The sequence below is a fragment of the Silurus aristotelis genome, assembly GCF_946808225.1.
Source record: "Silurus aristotelis genome assembly, chromosome: 2".
In the NCBI taxonomy this organism is placed as follows: domain Eukaryota; kingdom Metazoa; phylum Chordata; class Actinopteri; order Siluriformes; family Siluridae; genus Silurus; species Silurus aristotelis.
Genome location: NC_139575.1, coordinates 30,740,323 through 30,762,280, shown reverse-complemented (window position 1 = coordinate 30,762,280; position 21,958 = coordinate 30,740,323). Strand labels below are relative to the sequence as shown.

Genomic DNA, 21,958 nt, shown 5'->3' with positions numbered 1-21,958 from the left:
TATATTCTTACCTGTGTGGACAGCCCTGACAAATTTTCTGGTCCGCAAATGAGCCACCCAGGACACTGCTAAGCATGCTGGGATGACCAAGGGCCTTCAGTGCTTCATCCAGGCTGTCTACCAGAGAGTTAAAAAACTCCAACGCATCATGCTGTTCCCTCAGATTCACTGGCTCCCCCCACAACCTGTAAATCACATTTTTAGTTACATTTTAGCACAGAATAACTGAAATAAAGGTAATTATTACCGATTTTTAATAGAAGGATATTCTACCAATGTTACCTGAACTGCTTCCAGAATCCTCTAGGTACAAAGTACTGTAGCCGGGACGCAGCAAGGTGGCCAAATATGACTTGCAGGTGGCGCAGCACTCCGATATTGTACTCCTTGCGATCCTCGGCCTTATTGAGAGAGGGCTTATCATCAAATTGCTGATGATAATTGAACACTTCATCCCTGGGGTCCACATTACTCTGTAGCACAGTGATAGGTTATGCTTGGACAATGGTTTTGCTACCTTTAATTTGAGGGGGCATGGCAAAAAGATTAAATATGCCACGACAATAAACTGCCAAATTGACAGCCAAATTAAAATAGGTCTTTAATCAATCCAGGGTGTTAAAAATATTCCCACCAACAATAAGCTGATAAACACATTTGAGCATAACTAAGACTGTGAAAGTCATTGTGCAGGAAGAAGATTTACCTCGCCGTCCTGTTTTTCATCTCCAGACATATCATCGTCTACATCACTGCCAGCACCCTCGATGGCCAGAATGCCATTTCGGATAGAGGGAATCATGTACAACTGCTGGATCACCGAGTTCATATAGCATGTGGCTCCGGCATTCTTCAGCCCTACAAATCCTTTAGTGGGTCGCGGCCCCACAGGTGGAAGATATTCCCACTCCGTGAGAGACTCACAGCCTGAAAAGAAAAGAATTATCCTCATTTAGAAATAACAGTTAATTACCAACAGATCAATATTAAGTTTTAAAATTGACTAAAAGTAAAATATTATACCTAATCAATATGTAATCAAACTTTAATCACTTGTTGTCTAAATTGAAGCATAGGCTAATACATGCTAAATACTGAATTAAGCTTGAATTTTCCCAACAGCTAATCATTCCACAATTCATACTAGAAATTCTTTAGTCTTACGTGCCTTGGTAATACATTTCTGTGAGAGTGTCAACAATCTGTTTAAGATTGCGTAAACATCCCACAGCAAGGGCCACAAGTAGTTCAAAGCCAGCATTAATGGAGGCAGGAGTGCTGCATACTGGGATCGCCTGCTCAGCAGGGAACTCTCCAGTCTTGACATATTGCAGAAACACGTTAGAGGCTGGGAAGATGAAATCATCTATAAGCTCCTGTAAATGTGGAAAAAAGTGAAACAGGGAAAATATCCATTAGAATATATATTCAATTTGAATGCAAGAGAAGTTAGAGCTTTAATATTAAAGAATTCTAAAATGATCACATAAACTGGCTTGGTTTTTATATATATATATATATATATATATATATATATATATAAAAAAATTATAAAAATCCTGTTTAATAGTCTTTAACTAGTGAAGTGTACATCATTATTATTATAATCATAATTATTATTACAACTATTAGAATCATGAGAATTACTTGTTTCCAACACAATAAATAGCAATGCCTTTTAGTCTAGTCCTTCCCATAACCTTAAAATATACGGTATCGCAACCATGTGTTGACCGATACCAAAATCAGTTTATCCAGGGGTTCCACACAAATCCTATAATTAACCACTTAACTAAATAATTAACCACTTTTTAAAATTATTTTTTATTTTTTGATATTTCACAAATTTGGAAAATTGTAAACATTAAATGGGCTTCAGGTTCTTGACCGTGTAAGTAACATTAAAAACTATATATGACATCTCTGTATGAAAATGTTCATGCCCTGAGTGTGTTGTAAGCTTGGCCCTATTTGAATCAATTTAAAAAATCTAATCTGCTGGTTATAATGACAATACATACATTCCAAAACTCTTAAGATGTCATGTTAACAAGACTCTTAAGTGGATGTAGAAAAAGGACACACAGACAAACAGACAACTGCAAAGGAAAGTCTCAATATACGTATTTATAACAAAACATTGATTTGGCATTGGCAGAAAATGTAATACTGCAGTATTATTATCATGCTTACCTTGATAAGGTTGACCCCACCCTTTTCACATCCAATATAAAATTTTTTCTCAGGGGTCTGGAATGCTAAAAGTTCCTTGGTAATGCCCAGGTGACCTTCAAGAATGGTTTCTTCCACCCCAGTCTCCCCTGTTCCCTTTACTTCATCCTAGTGAAGGTATAAACATTATATTTAATCAAACTGAACGCAAAAACGGATAAGGATGATGCACAGAAATGGCCCCTATGATGGGTGTTCAGGGTATGAGCAATAAATAATAAAAAAATTATAATTGCACTGACCTTGATTCTTTTTAACCAATCAATTTCATTGTTTAGCAAGACTTCTGCATTAGGGAGGTTTATGTTGCTGTTGAATGCATAGTTAAGTAAGTGCCTCAAGAGGGTGAAGTAATCACCAGCATGCTTTGCTCTTTCCTTTGCAGTGCTCTGAAGGCAAACAAAATGTACAAAAGAGTAGGAAAGCATAGACGTTCATCAGTGCAGAACAATAAATACAAAATAACTGTAGAACACCTTTTCTTCAATATATTGCCTAATATCTAATATTATACTATATCAAATTTTAATTAAGAATCCTATGACTAGTCTGCATAATAAGCAAATTTTATAAAAAATAAACAGTAAACAAATAAACATGAAAAGAGAGGCTATAATATCCTTAAGCCCAAGCAACAAGAACCTAAATGAAATTTCACAAAAAACATGATAGAACAACATAAACTAACCTTACTGAAGGTATAACAAAAAAAAAAGAACAAAACACTTGGTACACGGACAACAATGTGCATGGAGTTACATTGTTCTTGAAAGAGAACCAAAGGGATCAGTGGAAAATAATTTATTTTTAAAATATGAGATATGATCATCTGATCATGAGAAGTTTCATGCCTTCATGTTTGGTCTGCATTCATTTTAAGGCTAAAATAATAATACTAGAATAAGAATAATCCAGTAGAAAAAGAATAGTCCAATGTTTGGACTCCTAATATTAAGAAGAACATCAACAAAATAAACTTTTACGCAACCTCTAAGTGGTGCAACAGAAAGCATTATTCGCAAATTTAAATAGCGATGATTTTATCGCCATCAGTGACCAGAAGCCAAGACAGCAAAATTGACTGCACTCTGGCTGGGAGGAATGGCATAGTATCTCTACTCTGTCAATCTCAGCTACACATTTAAAGGTTTGTAAACTCATATGCTGAGCAAAACAGAGTGCATTCCTCCAAATGTGTTGCGTTATTCTGTTGCTGTTCTTGGATGCTTTTCATATCTCAGAGGAAGTGTGTGTTAGCCTTCACCTGGTAGGTGTGAATTAGTGACCAAATAGTTGAGAAAACAATTAACCATGAATAAATCCTTTAGGAAACGGTAACTACACATGACTTTTTTTTTTTCCTAATCATATTTCACACTCACTCCTAAAACAGTGAAGAGAAGTGTAATGAAGAAAAGGAGGGGGCGGTGCCCCATACAACATCTGGTGGCCATGTAGAAAAACTGCTCCTGTGCCATCTGACGCACTGACCTGCGTAAATAACAGCATACAGTATGGTTTAAAAAAAAAAGCTGAATGATAAATTTAGTTTTGTAATTTCTATCAAATTGTAGGAATTGTCAAATGTGCAGGATACAAGCGCTGCACAAAATGATGCATTTTGAAACCAACATTCAAGAGCTTATTATTATTAGTCAAAACAATTATGAAATTAGTCAGAAAATGAGAGAACATGGAAGAAAATCTATGCATCTGTGTATGTGTGCGCGCGCGTGTGTGTGTGTGTGTGTGTGTGTGTGTGTGTGTGTGTGTGTGTGCTTGGTACTAACTTGCTCTGGCAGTGCAAGAGCAAGTCGATGATGAAGGTCTGCCAAGCCTTCTCTTTGCTGAGTGTATCCAGGGCTGTTGGCATGAGAGCGAAACAGAGTGTCATGGTCTCCAGAGCCTCACAGCACACCTGCTCGTCCTCCATATCTGGCTCATTACCAGCATTAGTCTGTAAATCACTACTGGTTAGTGCATGACTGACTGCTACAGCTATAAGATATAGCAAGCAAATTGAACATTCCTGCTGTGAGCACATGAACAAAACAACAGCCATTCAAATTATGAAACCTACAGAACAAAATAGGAAGACAGTCAATCTTTGAAAACTTTTACCTTCTCATATATCTTACTAATCTCCTCACTGGAGCTGAAGACTAGCTGGATGCTCCCACAGCCTGAAGCCCACACAATTTTCTGCACTGCTCGTATCACACTGATATCTGGGATGTACTTTGATGCCTGAAAGAAGTTCTGAGAATGGTGAAAAATGTTGAAATGAGTTAAAGGTGGTTGATTTAGTGTTAAATTTAATTAAAGTAAGAAATATTTGTGCATCTGGGCTTGTCAGGGGTTTCGATGTATGTTAATGCTTAGTACCTCGTCAAAGATCTGCTGAGCCAGTCGGATAGCCACGTTTCGCAACATGCATTCTGAGGCAGGGTTAGGGATGTTCTGGAGAGCATTCTGAAGCACCAGAGCTTGGTCATGGGTTGCCTGATTTATCTAGGTGACAAATAAATACTTAATTATATGCACAAATGTTTAAATAAGAAAAATATGCACCAGGAATGCACAATGGCTGATCCTGTGCTTGATATTTCTTACTGGTGATGTAGGGTTGGTGCCCTCCACCACAGGCTGACAAGCCTCTGCCACTGCTTTAACATGCCCGAAACCTATGGCAGTGAGCAAGAGCTTTCCAATTTTCAGAGCATTTAAGTAGGCCCCACGACGTGTCTCCATGTCTGTGTTGGGCAGAAAGTTGTTCCTGGTGAGCATGCCCAGTACCAATGGGAGACCACCACTTTTAAGAAAGTTGTACTGGAAATCACTGGCATCTTCACCCAGAGTGCCACTGGCTGGCATAAGAAGGGCATAAACAACCTAGCAATTCAAAAGTCTTGTTAGGGTTGCACAAATCAGTTATTGAAATTTTTCTGTTATTATTTTAAGACACTGCTACATTGAAAAACCTTTTTTTTTTTTTTTTTTACTAATTATGTGGAAAGGCGTTTGTATCTGACATTCTAATTAGTATGACAATGTGTAGTTTGGAATGCAACCATGGATTGACTGTTCCACAATTGATTTTTTTTCACCCTTTAACGTTTCTTGGAAACTTATTCACTATCAGCAATCTCTAAAAGCCGCTCTCATTTCCTACATTTCCACAAAGTTATTTTTGTTTTTTGTTTTAGTTCAATTGCATGCATACCTCAGTGAGATAGAGAACTTGTGAGGGTGAGGGGCCAAAGAAGCGAGAATCTAAAGTGGGACTGAGACTATTCTCTCCCAGCTTAGCATGATCCAGACAGATTGCACGCAGGTTCTCCACCGTAGTGCTGTCTAAAGACACACAAATTAAAATTTTCAAAACCAGCTCCACAATCATTACTTATTGTAGTTATTGCTGTATTGAAAAGAAACCTGGAGGTATGAGCTTCATTAGAACCCTGGCTCCGTCCCGCAGCAAAGGCATGTTTAAAGTGCAGCCCAAATCAGCAACTTGCCAAAGGAATGAGATATACCGCAGATGCTGCGACATGATCTGGGAAGAAAAAACAAACACATTACTACACTTTTTTTTTTCCTCCAACTTTTTCACCTGCCATGCCTACTCACCAGAAACCTATTCCAAAAAACTGCAACAAACCAAAGTGGGTGCTTCCTCCGAGACACCAGAAACAAGTTCTGCACTTTTTTTTGTCTAATTGAGTTAATAAAAGCTTCAAACTACTCAAATTACTGTACACGATCTGATCGGTGTATTAAGTTCTGAAAACAAGAACGAAAGAGCTTAAGGAGTAGCAAAACCAAGATGGTGGCTCACCACGCCTGGCAGGCAGCTCTCCACCTCTGGGTTGGGCCCATCACTGTAGTGGTTTCCATGGTTCCCAGGTGAGCCCGTGGACGAGTCTGAGGAGCTATCGGGACTGGAGGGCATGTGGGCGCTGACTTGTGTCAACTTAGCAGTGATCAGCTAGAAAGAAGGAAACAGCAAATAATAATAAAATGAACCACTTTTAAACAAGATAAAAATTATTTAGCTAGAATCCATACTAGGGCTGCATGATATTATAGATACACACCTATATAAAAAAGTTAGTCAGTGTGGCAGGCAGTGAATCAGAACCAATTTTTCCCAAATTTGTTACCTTGAGACTGTCGCCACTGGCTTGCTCATTAGGGATAAACTCAGTGATAAACTTATAGACACTAATATATAAATTATAATTTTACAACCTTTATCTATGCTTTGGGACAATGTACATTGTGTTATACAAATTAGCCAATAATATTTCATTTTACTCTTAAGCCATTTGAGTTCATCCACTGCTGGCAAATAGAAAAGGCATTCAAGTAAACAGAAGCAGTAAAAGTAGCTCATAATCAACGGGGGATCATTTTGCTTGAGCATACAGAGCATTTTCCTCATGTACCGGAGCTTAAAGTTATTTAGGTTGAGTGTGTGGCCACCATACACACCTCAAAGTACAACAGGGGCACGTCCAGTCTATTCTCTGCTATTTGTTTCGCACAAATAAATATAATTTGTTTATCGAAGGTATCAAAATAATGAATTTATCGCAAGCCCTTTTGATATACATATTCCAAAAATTTAAGACACTTGTAGCATTTTGATAATTTTATATATCATGCACCCCTAATCCATAAAATATTGTGCTCACAGTTTTGTCTTTAAGATTGAGTTGTCCTATTAACTTGCGGTCATCAGCTGGATCCACAATCTCTCCTCCAATGAAAAGCTCAATTTTGGTATGTGTACTATTGGCTTTGATGCGATTCAAGATACAGCGGCGTACTGAGCCAATGGTGTCATTAGTATGAGACCAAATATCCAGGTCATCCACCTGCCGACCTTGGTTAGGAAACCGCACCACTAGGGTAATGTGCTTTCCACGAAATGCTCTGAAAGGCAGCAACCAAAGACGAATTAAAATATTACAACCCTCATGTTCGAACATGCTATAAAATGTTTATGAAATTTTAGGCCTTGTTTACAGTTTTAAAGCACAAATATTACAATAAGGTGAAAGAATGAGACGTAAACATAGCTGACCGAGACATGGGAAGAATGGTTCTCTCCTCATGGTAGTCACTGTCACACTCGTTAATATACTCTTTAAGCACAGTCAACACTCTGACCATACGAATGGCCTCCTGTCGAGCACAATTTATGCTGTCCTTGTCTCCATCCAATACACAAAGTGTGTCATATGAGGCCTTCAGGCGGTCAAAACACGACTGTATAAAGTCTTCATGAATCTCTACCTGTAAGTCACACAATGCCATATTTAGTTATCATTTTAGCATTTTATGCAGACTGATAAAGGTTTGAATTTTACCTGATTAACTTGTAATTTTGGTCCAAGGTTTGTGTAAATCTCTTTTAGCAGATCTATTGCCCGACTGGCAATATCATCGCTTCCTTGAATCACAACCTGTGGAACACATAACTAATTACTTCTTACCAAAGGTGGAGTTGAAAATTATAGATGGCCTTTTTCAAACAATGTTAATGACAAGTAAAGACCTACATGAAATTTGCAAAAAAAAAATTCAATGTTCAACTTTACCCTCCAGAGGTAGTCAAGGCCAATAAGTTCCAAATCGTCCATCATGTATGCCCTGCGTTTGGCTACTAGCTTGCCTTCCCTGCAATTCACTGCCTTAAAGAAACGCTCAAAGCACTTCATCCCATTTTCTGTCAGTAGTGAGGGGTCCAGCTGCAGCACATTGTTCTCAAAGAAGTCCCTGTTGATGTCTGGGTCAAGGTCGGGCTCGTCACCCATGAGTTTGGAGTACCATTTGAAACAAGCCTCACGGTCACAGAGGAACACTGCATTCTCTGCCAGGCACTTCCAAATCTGCTTCGCTTGAGGTGCACACAACCATAACTGCCCATCCTTCAACAGGAATCTACACAGCAAGGGGTAAGAGAAACTTCATCCACTTGCTGTCCTATTACAAATGGAGGCACATACTGTAGCATCCTGATACATTATTTCAACCACAGAAAAAAATAAATAAAATATCAGGTACAGGATTGTGCAAAAAAGAACTGGGTAAGTAGTTGGGAAGGGGAAGGAAGCTGACCACCTTCCTGTAAGTAGTATTGTAATTGTAGTATTATTTTAAAAATATAAATTCCGTTGTTACTGTCCAACATTTTGCCAATGTCCCTTAGCTCCCATGCCCACCAGACTTGTCTGTCTGCAATTTCTTTCTCTGGGGTTACTTCAAATCGAAAGTCTACATTCGAAAACCTCGTACAGTAGACAAGTTGAAAGAAGAAACTGCAACTGTGGCAGAAGAAATGTTGGTGCGATGCAGAACTTTGAGGAGAGGCTCCGGTTATGTGCACCGCAAGAAGGACGTCATCTTTCCAATATAATCTTTTATATAAACGAATTAAATAATCAATGTATACCCATTGAACTGCATTTAAAACAGATTGTTTTGGTGTTAATAAAATTTTTTATATCGAAAATCAACGTAAAACTTATTTGAAAACTTGTTCTATTTGCACCACCCTGTATAAGTCTGAGGGGTATGTACCAGAAAATAATCCATTACATGCACTGTAACATTGATTAAAAAAAAAATGTAATGTGCAAACTACAAGCCACACATAGCAATAAAATTCAAACTGCAGTCCAGAAAAACAATGTACATACAAAGTCTAGTTTTCTAACCAGCAGCGCTGTAAAGAAGTACAATATAAAATAGCAAGGCTTTACTGGCTATATTGACACCTGATCACCACACCTTTGTATGGGCCTTCTGTAAAATGTTGTCCACAAATCTGGAAGCACACAGTTCTATAGTATGTCTCTGTATATACTTTTCCATCACTGGAAATAAGAGTCCCAAACCTGGTCCAGCATGCCAATGTTCTTGTGCACAGAGACCTGCAGTTTGCCAAGGCTGGTAAAGAAGAACTTAAGTGAGCAGAACCCTGTCCTCTCCCCCAAAGCATCCGTTTAGAACTAAAGAACTAAACTACACCCCAGACCTGGTCTCCCAACATTAAAAACTGACATTATTAATGCTCTTGTGTAAATGTACACAAGTACCCACACTGCTAAATCTAGTGACAAGCTTTCTCAGACAGCAGGGAGGTGGTAGCATAGTGGTTAAGGACACTGTTTGAAAGATTAAGAGTTCAAATACAAGCCACACCAAGCTGCCACTCCTTTGCCTCAGAGTAAGGCCCTTAACCCGATAGCAGCTCAGTTGTATGATTGAGATAAATGTAAGTGACTTTGGATAAGAGCGTCTGCCAAATACTGTAAATCTAAGTTATTACCACAATGAAAGAAGGGGGACGAAAATGCCTGGACTGTAAACAGGCCCAAAACCCAGACTCCTCTACTATAAAGTAATGCTTTGTAATAAATACAGCATGTGGTGTAGCAGTGCTTGCTGAAATCTGCAAGACCCTCTCTGAAAAACATATAGTCTGGATGGAAGAATATGTTGCTTCAAAACCTGTATATACCTTTTAACATTAATGGTGCCTTTCCAGATGTGCAAGCTGCCCATTTCTGAAATTGTTCTACAATTTGTAAAATTAATTTGCAGTTTGATGCACCATCTTTACTTTTGAGAGACTCTGTCTCTTTAATGTTCTGTCTCTTTTTATACTCAATTATGTTATGCACCTGTTGCCAATTAAATTAATTAGTTGCAAAATGTTCCTCCAGCTGTACACCGACAGTGTATATCATATCATATCATATCATATCATATCATATCATATACTTTTATTTAATGCCATGCCAGCTACTGAGGCTATCTTCATGGCAAGAACACCAACAGTGTATCCCCCTTTAAACAATTGATATGTTTTCAATGTTCCATTGTGAATATAATATGGGTTTAGTAAACATTTTTGGAGCTGGGATAGTAGTTTTTGTAACTTGTTTAAACTGCCTTTTGTACATACGTTTTGACCTGAATAAATTCATTGGGTTAATTAGGGTTTGAAGAGATTTGAATGAGGCCAGTTCTGACCTCAAGAAGTTGAGTCTCTCCTGAACTTCTTGCACATGGCTGTAGCGACTGCCCACGCGAACTGTCTGAGGGTCAAAACCTACATGCTCTGTAAACAACAAACAGTATCATGGAAGTTAGACTCACTCAAACTGAACGTAAACAGCACTGAATATAAAAAAATACTAAACAAAACCTTTTTAAAAGCACACATTTTTGCAGTCACTTAAACATGCCTTTAGAGAATTGTCGCATGTTCTCCATGTAGGCAGACAGGTTCTCTGCAACTAGTGTGACTAGTGCATGGTTGTGCTGCAGCTGGTTGATCAGGTCATGTCGGTAGAATACGTGAGGACTCCTCTGCGTCTGGCTGTCAGGGTGAACACAAACATACGCATACACTGTGAAAATTACTCTATAAAAGCAGAGCAAACAGAAGTGACACGAAATTCAAATGAAACTTTGTAATCAATGTTCCCATGAATTTAAAGAAATCACTTTAAGGGACATATCAAAAATCATAGGCTATTCCCAACTATTTTGATGACTATTAAGTTGCATCATTTAAATGTCTACAGCTTTAGATGGATCATTCGTTGTTTCTTGTCATCCCTTTTAGTATTATATAGTTAACATCCACTTTTATCCAATATCAGCTAATCATTTGGCAGCAGCACTAATGCACAAAAACACTGCAGGTACAGGACAAGCACTACAGTTAACATTTAAACCCTCGAGACAATAGTATGGGAAAATAACAGATCAGCAGTTTCTGAATTTACTTAATACTTAATTAACCAAGGTTAAAGTCATAGATAAAGACAAAGGTCGAATCTTAAATGGCATGTTTGACATGATTTCTGTTTATTAAAGATAGATATCCACTAGATACTCTGTTACGACGAGCAATATGCAGAATATCATTCGGAATGTCTCTAAAACACCTTTTTTAAATCAGTCATTCTGTTTTCTCTTTGGTAATGAAAGATGAGCATGGATTAATGTCAGAACTTTAATAGAGATATGGAATTCATGTCTAATTATTAGACATGCTCAAAGCATGATCATTGTTGCCAGTCAACTATGACAACCATGATCGTGAGGTGAGATCAGGACAGTCTGTACTTTAGTCAAACTGGTAAAAATAGTACTACAGGCATTTGTTAACCATCTAAAAGCCACCAAACATTCCAGAGCAGCAGGACTTTCCAGAACATTTTTAATTTTCTTCTGGTTTTTGTTTTTTTGTATGCATTTTCCATGACTGGAATCATACATAAAATGTCATGGTTTCCAGGAGGTGTGCACTCTGCTGTTATTTCAAGTCCTATTAAGAAAACTGACTTCATGTAAAATGTATTCTAATTCATGGAGTGCTCTTAATTCTGTGTATATATTAAAAGAAAAAAAAAAAAAAAAAACCTTTTCATGCAAACGTTATTTTTTTTACATTTAATGACGATTATCCTACCTTGTAAGTCTACCCAATGAAGCGTGTGCACCTTTTACAATCAATATGCACAGTTTAACATATAGAGACAGTAAGTACTTTTGGGGAATTATCCCTTTATATCAAAAGTATCATTAAATATGAAACACTGCCGACTGACCTGAGATTTTGAGGGGCCTCTCCAAACAGACTGCAGATCTCTCTGATCTGTTTTAAAGCTGGGATCACCCACTTATCATTGGTTCGCAGTTCTTCGATAAAACGGTCTATCCACTGAATTTTCTGCGTGTCCCGATCCTGCAAGAATGTGAAAGAGGACAACATGAACAAACGAAAAGAAAAATTGCCACTTAACGTCGGTTATGTCAGGAATCCCCCTGCCACGCCCCCTTATTGTTATGTGTTGGTTCATGGCGGTCTGTGTAATCGCGTATACGTATCCCGCTATGTACCCTTCTTCTCGGACTCTGCATTCTCTCAACGGCACCTGGATTACCCCGATGCTGCTGTTTTCGATGTTCACGCTGTCTGCACCACGTTTATCCGTGTCTGCCCAGCGCTGCGCTTTCCATAGCGCGGATCCGTGGATTCTCTACACGAACTGTCTGCTTTTACAGAACTTTGTGGACCACACCACTGGATATTACTGCTTCGCTACAAGTATTGGTGGATTATCTCCTGAGTATTCTCATTAAACTTTGTTTGCGTTTACTTCGGCTTCCGCCTCCTTATCCGCATTACAGGTTATTTCGATCCGCATGACCGATCAAACAAATCGCGGCAACGCTGTTGTGTAAAAAAAACCCTCCAAAAACACGTGCATGCACATTCTCATTTAATAACGCACATCATGTACATAAAGAAATTTCAAGCACGTTAATATATTGGCGCCATATTGGTTTTCCTTTATCTCGATCATCGGTTATCTCGACGCTTTTTGGCGTCCCCTAGGCCGGCGACATAACCGAAATGTAATGAATAATTTAAAAAGATACCTGGGAACAACTGTAGTCCAAAATCTTAATGTGGGCACTTAGGGCCTGATCCATAATATCAACAGGGACATCGTCACTGTGCGCTAGGTTCCACAGCAGGTTTAGAACCTTGTGAGCCATCACACCATCCTTGTCGTCCTCTGCCAGCCGGCGGATCAACTCCAACAGCTTCTCTCTCTGCTTTTTACTTGCATTTGTCCAGCTTGCCTGTAAACAAAGAGAACCTGATTTGCTGCTTACAGCGCAAACTGTAACCCTACCTAATAAATTAACAGAATGATTCACTTTTCTTAATCAGATTGTAGTAGGACCTTCAATTTGAGTATTTTATGTATGTAAATACATATAACAGTATTGTTTTATTTGTATGATTCTATAACTGGATTTTCAGGTAGATTTTTCCATTCGTTCCTTCGGAATCTCTTATGTTGTATCAAAACCTTTCAGGTCTCAAAACTTATTTAACCAATGTCCATTAAAAGAAGTTCACAGGCTCATGCAGAAATCACTTCTGTATGCCTTGTGTAATTTTATGATTATGATTTGAAAAAGTGAGCCTTTACCTCAGTCGGAGGATCTGAGCACTCTCGAGCAGTGTTTTTCCTCAAAGTGTGTCTCTGTGCGAGTCAATAGTCTTTTAGATTGTCGTAAAGAATTGCTTCCATAAAGCCCTAATTGGTGGTGTCACAGAGATGGTGTGCCTTTCTAAAACCTTTCTACTGACAGGTTCTATTGCCCTCTTCCTTACCAACACTGATATAAAAAATTACATCTATACCTTTTTTTGTGTGCGACTACACTTTCATATACAGACAATAAGTACTCTGGGAATTACCTCTTTATATTAAAAGTATCGTTAAATATGAAATACTGCTGACTGACCTGAGATTTTGAGTTTTGACTTTCATGAAGCAATGTGTGATTCATTATTTGCAATTAAAGCCAATCATCAGTCTCCTCTTTCCACTTTGTTCTCATCAGACCTCATATAAACCAGATAATCAGTTGCCATCTTATGGCTACAGCTAGGGAACTAAGTTTCAAGCCTTCCGTCTTTCCTGGCAATACATTTGTATCTGCTCAAGCCCATAAGTATACATTTCCAGGGCCAGTTGTATAGTGGAGGCAAGTGTTAAGGGAAATCCCTGTGAAGAAGTGTTGCACTGGTTGCCAGAGTGTGAGATGGGTGTAGCTCTCTGTGGATAGTAGCGCTGAAACCTAAAGGTGATCTAAACACATTCTAAATGCACTGTACACAGAAGCTATTCTGCGTTTTATAAAAGACTACACATTGCAATGATCTTATATTGTTATAACTTGATCATTTCTTACCTTGAAGCAGTCAAACAGGTAGTCAAGCTGCTCTGGTGAGAAATCCCAGGCCAACTTAGCCAACAGGTCATGGACATTCTTCACAATGGCCTCATGCTTTCCAGCCTAAAATAACAGGTATTCAAATAAAAAGACTTCTGATATTAAGCTGTCTATTTGGGCCTCATTTATTAATCTTTTAATAAGGTTGTATGTAAATGTTTAAATAAGCCAAACCACACTAAAGATTTAATTCACATACACATAAGTTTTGGAAACACTGATTTCAGGCACATGCGCAGCACATCTGATTTGTATTGTTGTGTAAATGTCCCTATGAGCGATTTATAGGAAAAGAAAATCTGCTTGTATCCAGCTTGGTAAATCACAGCTGTTGTTATCACTCTATTATTCTGTTACTAAGCTTAATTCAAGTCATTGTAGCTGAAGTACCTGTGCAGCCCAGATATTGTCCAGGTCTTGTAAAGTAAGTGCTTTTTCTTTTATTACAAAGCGCAATATCTTCTCTAGTTTCTCCACATACTGAGGCTGGTGCAAGCTGTCCCTCAGAACGATAGACAGAATGTTATTCTGCTGAATCCATTCCTGAAAAATTGAGGGATAAAAGAAAGTCGTTTTTATCGAATACAAGCAATCAATACAGTTGATTAAAGATGCAAGCATAATAATAAATAAACCAAAAAAAATAAAACAAATAAAAAAGCAGAGCACAACCCTTCATCAACTTCCACTGGCAATATATTGAAAGATGCAGAAAATATTATAGAAATTTACAGCTTTCACTCACTGTCCATAAAAATCATGAAATATTCTCTTACCGCCATCCGCTCAGCAGTTAGCCACTCCTCTTCCTCTGGGTTGCCATGGCGATGGGTGTAATATGAAACACTTGAGATCACCTTGTTTACTTCATTTAGTGCATTCATTTTTCCATTAAAAGAGGAGATTTGCAATAACCTGAAAAGGCAAAATTATTTATTAGTTTTTATTTATTTTATTTATTTATAAATTAATTATTTAATTTTAGCAACTTTATCAATTAGGCATTATCAAGCTAAGTGTTGTCTCACCTAAGGATCATTTTTAACCTTAAGATTTCTAAGTTCTTGACGGTTTCTTCTTGGCCTGGTAATCGTGACACTAGGTTCTTCAAGGACTTGATTATCATAGAAAGAGCGTCATTTTTAGCCTCATTCTTAGCTTCCTTCTTAAGTTCTTCATCTGTCAGATTCTCCAGAAACTGTGGAACCATTTCGATCACAGGCAAGAAAAACCTCTTCACTGTGTACAATGTCAAAAACTCATAGCACTGACCAAATGGCCTGTAGAAAAAAAGAAGTACAACATTAATAATCCATTCTATGACCGTATATATGAGACGTCTTTCTGTGAAGATGAACATCTCACTTTATGAGAGCTGCAATAATCTGCACATTAAGAGTCTGGCCGCTCATGAAACGATCATGCAGGATCTGGAAACCTCCAAGTGTGCCGAATTTATTTATAAGGTCCACCAGCCAGCCCTGGGCAATGAAAAGACGAAAAGCAAAATGAAAAAAGGTTGAGGAAACCAGAAATGCGTATTATTATTATTATTTTTTTTTTTTTTTACATCCATTACTTTACCCATTGACTTTTGGGACGTATCTAAGTGCAGCCACTGACCGAGGAAAGTGAAACTAAATGCACTTACTTTAGGTGAACGTGGATCTGGTGGGCGTGCAAAGAGCTCATCATCAGCAAGCTGGAGACCAGCAGGTACACTCTCAGATGGGCGTGTTCCGTTGTAGATGTGAAATTTGCAGTGGGGGTTGGTTGCCATGGCTAGAAGCTCAAGTAATGGAAACCAATCCTGAGACAGCTTGACTACACATAGCTCTACCAGCCGATGTGTGTTATTGATGATACATCTCTGTGGAGTGAATCAAAAGCTCATCATAGAGAGTTCTGATAACATTATTAGAATATCACTTTGTCATGTAAAAAAGCAGCTGATGGTTTCACAGGGTAAACAATTCCATGATATATAACTTAAGCAGTTGTGTGATGAATAGCTCTGACAGCTACTTACATGAATTTCGAATTTCCAACCACTCACTGCCTCATCTGTCAAAATTTTTGTGAACGAGATCGTCAGACCATCTTGAAAAAACCTCTGACATGCCTCGCACTTCACATCAAGCCCTTCAGGAAAAAGGAAAAGACCACAGGTACAAACATAATACAGCTGAAAATGATTATTACTACAATTCCTTTTTACCTTTTTTACTTAGATCTATAGCAGCTTCAAGTAGAACTTCTAGTTCCCCCTTTGGCAAGACTGGAACCACCCAGCGAGGCCTAAAACATTAAAGACAAAAGAATATAATAAATAACTATACAGTGAGGAAAATAAGTATTTGAACACCCTGCTATTTTGCAAGTTCTCCCACTTAGAAATCATGAAGGGTCTGAAATTGTCATCGTAGGTGCATGTCCACTGTGAGAGACATAATCTAAAAAAAAAATCCAGAAATCACAATATATGATTTTTTTTAACTATTTATTTATATGATACAGCTGCAAATAAGTATTTGAACACCTGAGAAAGTCAATGTTAATATTTGATACAGGAGCCTTTGTTTGCAATTACAGAGGTCAAACGTTTCCTGTAGTTTTTCACCAGGTTTGCACACACTGCAGGATGGATTTTGGCCCACTCCTCCACACAGATCTTTTGTAGATCAGTCAGGTTTCTGACCTGTCACTGAGAAACACGGAGTTTGAGCTCCCTCCAAAGATTCTCTATTGGGTTTAGGTCTGGAGACTGGCTAGGCCATGCCAGAACCTTAATATGCTTCTTACAGTGCCACTCCTTGGTTATCCTGGCTGTGTGCTTCGGGTCATTGTCATGTTGGAAGACCCAGCCTCGACCCATCTTCAATGCTCTAACTGAGGGAAGGAGGTTGTTCCCCAAAATCTCGCAATACATGGCCCCGGTCATCCTCTCCTTAATACAGTGCAGTCGCCCTGTCCCATGTGCAGAAAAACACCCCCAAAGCATGATGCTACCACCCCCATGCTTCACAGTAGGGATGGTGTTCTTGGGATGGTACTCATCATTCTTCTTCCTCCAAACACGTTTAGTGGAATTATGACCCAAAAGTACTATTTTGTTCTCATCTGACCACATGACTTTCTCCCATGACTCCTCTGGATCATCCAAATGGTCATTGGCAAACTTAAGACGTGCCTGGACATGTGCTGGTTTAAGCAGGGGAACCTTCCGTGCCATGCATGATTTCAAACCATGACGTCTTAGTGTATTACCAACAGTAACCTTGGAAACGGTGGTCCCAGCTCTTTTCAGGTCATTGACCAGCTCCTCCCGTGTAGTTCTGGGCAAATTTCTCACCTTCCTTAGGATCATTGAGACCCCACGAGGTGAGATCTTGCATGGAGCCCCAGTCCGAGGGAGATTGACAGTCATGTTTAGCTTCTTCCATTTTCTAATGATTGCTCCAACAGTGGACCTTTTTTCACCAAGCTGCTTGGCAATTTCCCCGTAGCCCTTTCCAGCCTTGTGGAAGTGTACAATTTTGTCTCTAGTGTCTTTGGACAGCTCTTTGGTCTTGGCCATGTTAGTAGTTGGATTCTTACTGATTGTATGGGGTGGACAGGTGTCTTTATGCAGCTAACGACCTCAAACAGGTGCATCTAATTTAGGATAATAAATGTAGTGGAGGTGGACATTTTAAAGGCAGACTAACAGGTCTTTGAGGGTCAGAATTCTAGCTGATAGACAGGTGTTCAAATACTTATTTGCAGCTGTATCATACAAATAAATAGTTTAAAAATCATATATTGTGATTTCTGGATTTTTATTTATTTATTATATCTCTCACAATGGACATGCACCTACGATGACAATTTCAGACCCCTCGATGATTTCTAAGTGGGAGAACTTGCAAAATAGCAGGGTGTTCAAATACTTATTTTCCTCACTGTATATACACGATGATACATTAATTGCATTAAATTAATAATATAATATATAATATAATAAATGTATACAACTGCATACAATGCAGGTGAACAAGATCGTTAGAATTGGTCAAACCAATATAAACAATCTAATAATAAAAATCTAATAAATCTTACCTAATCATTATAAACAAATAATCGATCATAGTGGAAAACAGACCTTTCACTATGGACATTTGTAAAGATGAAGCAATTAAATAAACCAGTGGTCAATCTGAATCTAGTCCTCAAAGGGCTATATAGGCCATAGGTCAAAGAACTCATAATTAAGGCAGCAACATGGATTCGTCAGCCACTTGGTATAGGGAACCATAGAAATAGCAGGTAGAATATTTATATTTATACACTTAGGATAAACTCAGTTCTTTGTTGCATCCATTCAACATGTGTATGAAATTCTGGACCACATTGTAACGAATACTGCAGATTTGTCTACTGCACATTCATGCCCTGAACCTGTTCTACCACATCCCAGGATTGACTGACAAGACCACTGACGCACACTGCACTAACTGTCACGTGCATGGAACAAATTAAAGCTTTGTGCTTTGAGACATGAAGCATTATCATGCTGAAAGTAACCAATATAGAAGTAAGAGGTCAGCAACAATACTCGGATAGGATGTAACAAACGCTACAACAAAGCTGATTTTATTTTTTATTTTTTTTTTGCAAAAGGAGAAAAATATTCACCTCACCACTACACCACCAGGTTGGGTGTATAAATTCATTTACTGCTTGAATAAGCAGGTGTGGATGAGTTCATTTTAAAACAGCCAATAAGTGACCAATCTACAACAATTTTACCTAGCTAAAACTATAAGCTTCCCTGGTATAGTATCTAAAAAGTGATGGAATCTTTGTATTATTATTATCATTATTTTTTTATTATTATTATATAATTATAATTTTTACTATTCGACTTGTCCATAATCTTGTTATCTCAGTCTTTGTACTGTAAAACTAGCAAACATTTGCTCTACATTAGAAGACTACGGACCGGTTGATCATATCATCCAGCTTGGCCAGGTCTGTGTGAGGAAATGCCGGTTCCTCCTCTTCCTGTGCCTGCTGAGCATCACCTTGCCCCTGTGCCTGTCCTTCCGGGGGGCTCACTGGAGATGTTTCATTAGAAGAATTGGGAGAAAGTGTCTAAAATCACACACAAACACAGATGCATATAAGGCAGCAATACAAACATCAATAAATACCGTATTTTTCGGACTATAAGCCGCTACTTTTTTCCTACGTTTTGAACCCCGCGGCTTAAACAACGAAGCGGCTAATTTATGAATTTTTCCTGGGTTTTTCCCGGTTTTACAAACTTCAAGCAAAAAAACTGAACCCCATAACCAGTGTTGGGCAGTAATGCGTTACCGGTAACGCGTTACTTTTGACAGTAACTAATACTGTAACGCGTTCGTTTTAAAAATAAAGTAACTTCGTTACTGTTACCGTATGGTGCGTTACCCGTTACTTTTTTTAATGAATTAAACAGTCTAACCTGCTTACAGCAGCGTCGCATTGTAGGATTGGAGGATGAACCACTGTAAACATGAAGAAGACGCCCTGTGGGTGTGTCTCCGTTTATTCAGGTCTGTGCGGCAGTAATGGCAAATCGAGGCGAGAGCAAGACGAGTTTCTCAAAGTGGAAATATGCTAATTATTTCACTTTAGTCGAGTATAAAGACAAAAACTTTTAAGTCAAATGTAAGCTGTGTCTTTCTGGTTCGAAGCTCGTATCTACTGCGATAAACAGCAACTCCAATCTGATGAAGCTGCTCCAGTACCTCCATGCCTGAGAAGCTAGAAGCTAACCCGGCGTTCTGTTCTACATTGTTGATAGTTTTCATACTTCAGCTGTGAAAGAAACATTTTTAAGAGCTCAACACAACAGCAGAAGCCACTTTAGTTTTTGATTGTGAATATATAATTCAGCTTGTTTTATTTATTTCAGAAATCCTTGTGATATAGTCAGTTTGTGCTGGTCTGACTTCAATAAAATAGTGTTTAAAAATTACATTGTGTTTAAGTCAGTTTTGTGTTTGTATAGACCATAACGGACAAAAGGGCATTAATGGCAACATTCAAGAACGTTCTTTAAAAAAGTAACTAAAAAGTTACTTTTAACAGTAACGCATTACTTTTTGGTGTAAGTAATCAACAAAGTAACGGAGTTACTTTTTGAATTAAGTAACGAGTAACTGTAACTAGTTACTATTTTTTAGTAACGAGCACAACACTGCCAATAACATTAGACCAATGAAATTTCCGAACGGAAACGAAAAAACGCACCTCACCTGTGTTCTGAGCTGCACGGCATCGGTAGAAAAAAGTTTTTTTTTTTAACACACGACGATGCCAAAAGATAAACTCCCGAGAAAAATAGTAAGGAAGGAAGGAGGAAGACAGTGAACAATGACTTTCTTGGTCGGCTACTGTTTAGATACAAGCCGTTGTAACGCGTTGAGTCTGGGTGAAGGGAGAGCTCACTAACTCCAGTTGCAACAGAAATCATATAAGCACAGACAGGTTTCCAAAACTCGTGCTTTTTTATTTTTCTTGGCAACAGCGTTACGGGTTAGTCAAAGTAATAAGGACATAATAAGGAAAATGTCCTTATTATTAAAAATAATAAGGACATAATCCTCGTCTTGAACACACTCAGTAATAACACACTCAGAAAAAATGCAGTGGCAGGCTATTCCCAAAATACCGCTATGCTCCTAAAGGAAGCGCAACATATTTCACCCGTTACACCGTGCGTAACGTGTCTTTCGTTAAAGCCTGTGTAAAGTACATTAGTGTAGACACCTGCGGCTTATTTATGTTAAAAATTTAAATATTTGTAAAATTCAGTGGTTATATATGGGTGCGCTTTATAGTCCGGAAATTATGGTAATACAGTAAATCCAAAAACCGAATAAATAACCATGCATAACTATCATGTAAAGGGGCACATTGGGATGTTCATAGATTTCTAAAACAAATTAGTAGTACATTAGACAGATTATCTATTGTATGTAAATATAAATTGAAAAGTTTGGGGTCACCACATTTGTTGGAACATTGGCTGGTTTTTATTGTAATGTTGCCAGTGTTAAAGTCCCAGGGATCCAAAATCAGAACTGCTTTCTAAATAACTTTTATAATAGGCATGTACAAAATATGGGGACTTTCCACTGGCTGTGTATCCATGAAAAGATTGTATCTCCTTCTGATACAAAGAGGGTTGGTCTAAACTTGGGTACAAGCTTCTACAAAATCAGATTACATCATTATTTATTAACACAGCATTTTACACGTAATAATATGTTTACTGAGTCTTCAACATAGGCCACAGTCTCACAAAACACACACCAAAACTTTTACACAGACACATACATACACACATACCTGGTTCTGGGGTAGAGGAGCTTGACTCTGGCCATCCGGGGCTTGGCTTTGTCCCTGGTTGTCACTGTTCCCCATAGGGGAGCCCCGGGTGGTGGCGGTCATGCTGGGCACAGGGCAGATCTTTGCAATCTTGTCTGCTTATGTAGCAGAAGCAAGAGAAATCACTGCCTCGAGGACAGTACTATGGAACCAGAAGCTAAAAGAGGAGGACTGCAGCACCTGGAGCTTAGGCTGAGCTGCAGTGACCATTGCATAACCTGCAAAATGCAAACAGATATATATAGATTTATGCTAATGAAAATACATGCAGCAGCAAAAAAAAAACTACATCCCGTAATCTGTTATACAGTATTTTGTTATTTCATTTCAACTGAACTATTTTAAGAACATTCTCAAAGCTTTCTCAGAGCACACACAACTGTCCAGCACCAAGTGAACATTTCCTCAGAAACTGATGGAAACAGAGCATGAACTAGAAAACCCACACAGCATTAAAAATCATTTG

The 21,958-nt window shown here is 38.4% G+C and overlaps 1 protein-coding gene across 3 annotated transcripts in view; it reads right to left on the bottom strand.

Annotated features, from left to right (window-relative positions):
• LOC310720610 (ubiquitin carboxyl-terminal hydrolase 9X-like) overlaps nt 1-21,958 on the bottom strand; it is a 44,105-nt gene that overhangs the window by 10,297 nt on the left and 11,850 nt on the right. The window contains exons 2-33 of one of the 3 annotated variants that reach the window (XM_083531365.1): nt 21,454-21,710; nt 19,058-19,209; nt 16,295-16,374; nt 16,106-16,218; nt 15,728-15,946; nt 15,442-15,557; nt 15,105-15,356; nt 14,853-14,991; nt 14,467-14,619; nt 14,035-14,139; nt 12,703-12,909; nt 11,868-12,004; nt 10,494-10,627; nt 10,279-10,366; nt 7,839-8,181; nt 7,608-7,703; nt 7,322-7,533; nt 6,930-7,170; nt 6,071-6,220; nt 5,668-5,788; nt 5,456-5,586; nt 4,846-5,124; nt 4,618-4,743; nt 4,354-4,491; nt 4,023-4,189; nt 3,615-3,723; nt 2,475-2,621; nt 2,194-2,340; nt 1,169-1,376; nt 707-927; nt 283-473; nt 12-185 (exon numbers count right to left, since the gene is read on the bottom strand). In XM_083531365.1, the coding sequence (XP_083387491.1) occupies nt 12-185; nt 283-473; nt 707-927; nt 1,169-1,376; nt 2,194-2,340; nt 2,475-2,621; nt 3,615-3,723; nt 4,023-4,189; nt 4,354-4,491; nt 4,618-4,743; nt 4,846-5,124; nt 5,456-5,586; nt 5,668-5,788; nt 6,071-6,220; nt 6,930-7,170; nt 7,322-7,533; nt 7,608-7,703; nt 7,839-8,181; nt 10,279-10,366; nt 10,494-10,627; nt 11,868-12,004; nt 12,703-12,909; nt 14,035-14,139; nt 14,467-14,619; nt 14,853-14,991; nt 15,105-15,356; nt 15,442-15,557; nt 15,728-15,946; nt 16,106-16,218; nt 16,295-16,374; nt 19,058-19,209; nt 21,454-21,555 (5,198 nt within the window). In that variant the 5' untranslated portion in view covers nt 21,556-21,710. The remainder of the gene's footprint in view (nt 1-11; nt 186-282; nt 474-706; nt 928-1,168; nt 1,377-2,193; nt 2,341-2,474; nt 2,622-3,614; nt 3,724-4,022; nt 4,190-4,353; nt 4,492-4,617; nt 4,744-4,845; nt 5,125-5,455; nt 5,587-5,667; nt 5,789-6,070; nt 6,221-6,929; nt 7,171-7,321; nt 7,534-7,607; nt 7,704-7,838; nt 8,182-10,278; nt 10,367-10,493; nt 10,628-11,867; nt 12,005-12,702; nt 12,910-14,034; nt 14,140-14,466; nt 14,620-14,852; nt 14,992-15,104; nt 15,357-15,441; nt 15,558-15,727; nt 15,947-16,105; nt 16,219-16,294; nt 16,375-19,057; nt 19,210-21,453; nt 21,711-21,958) is intronic. The other 2 variants (XM_083531367.1, XM_083531366.1) reach the window with 2 other exon arrangements.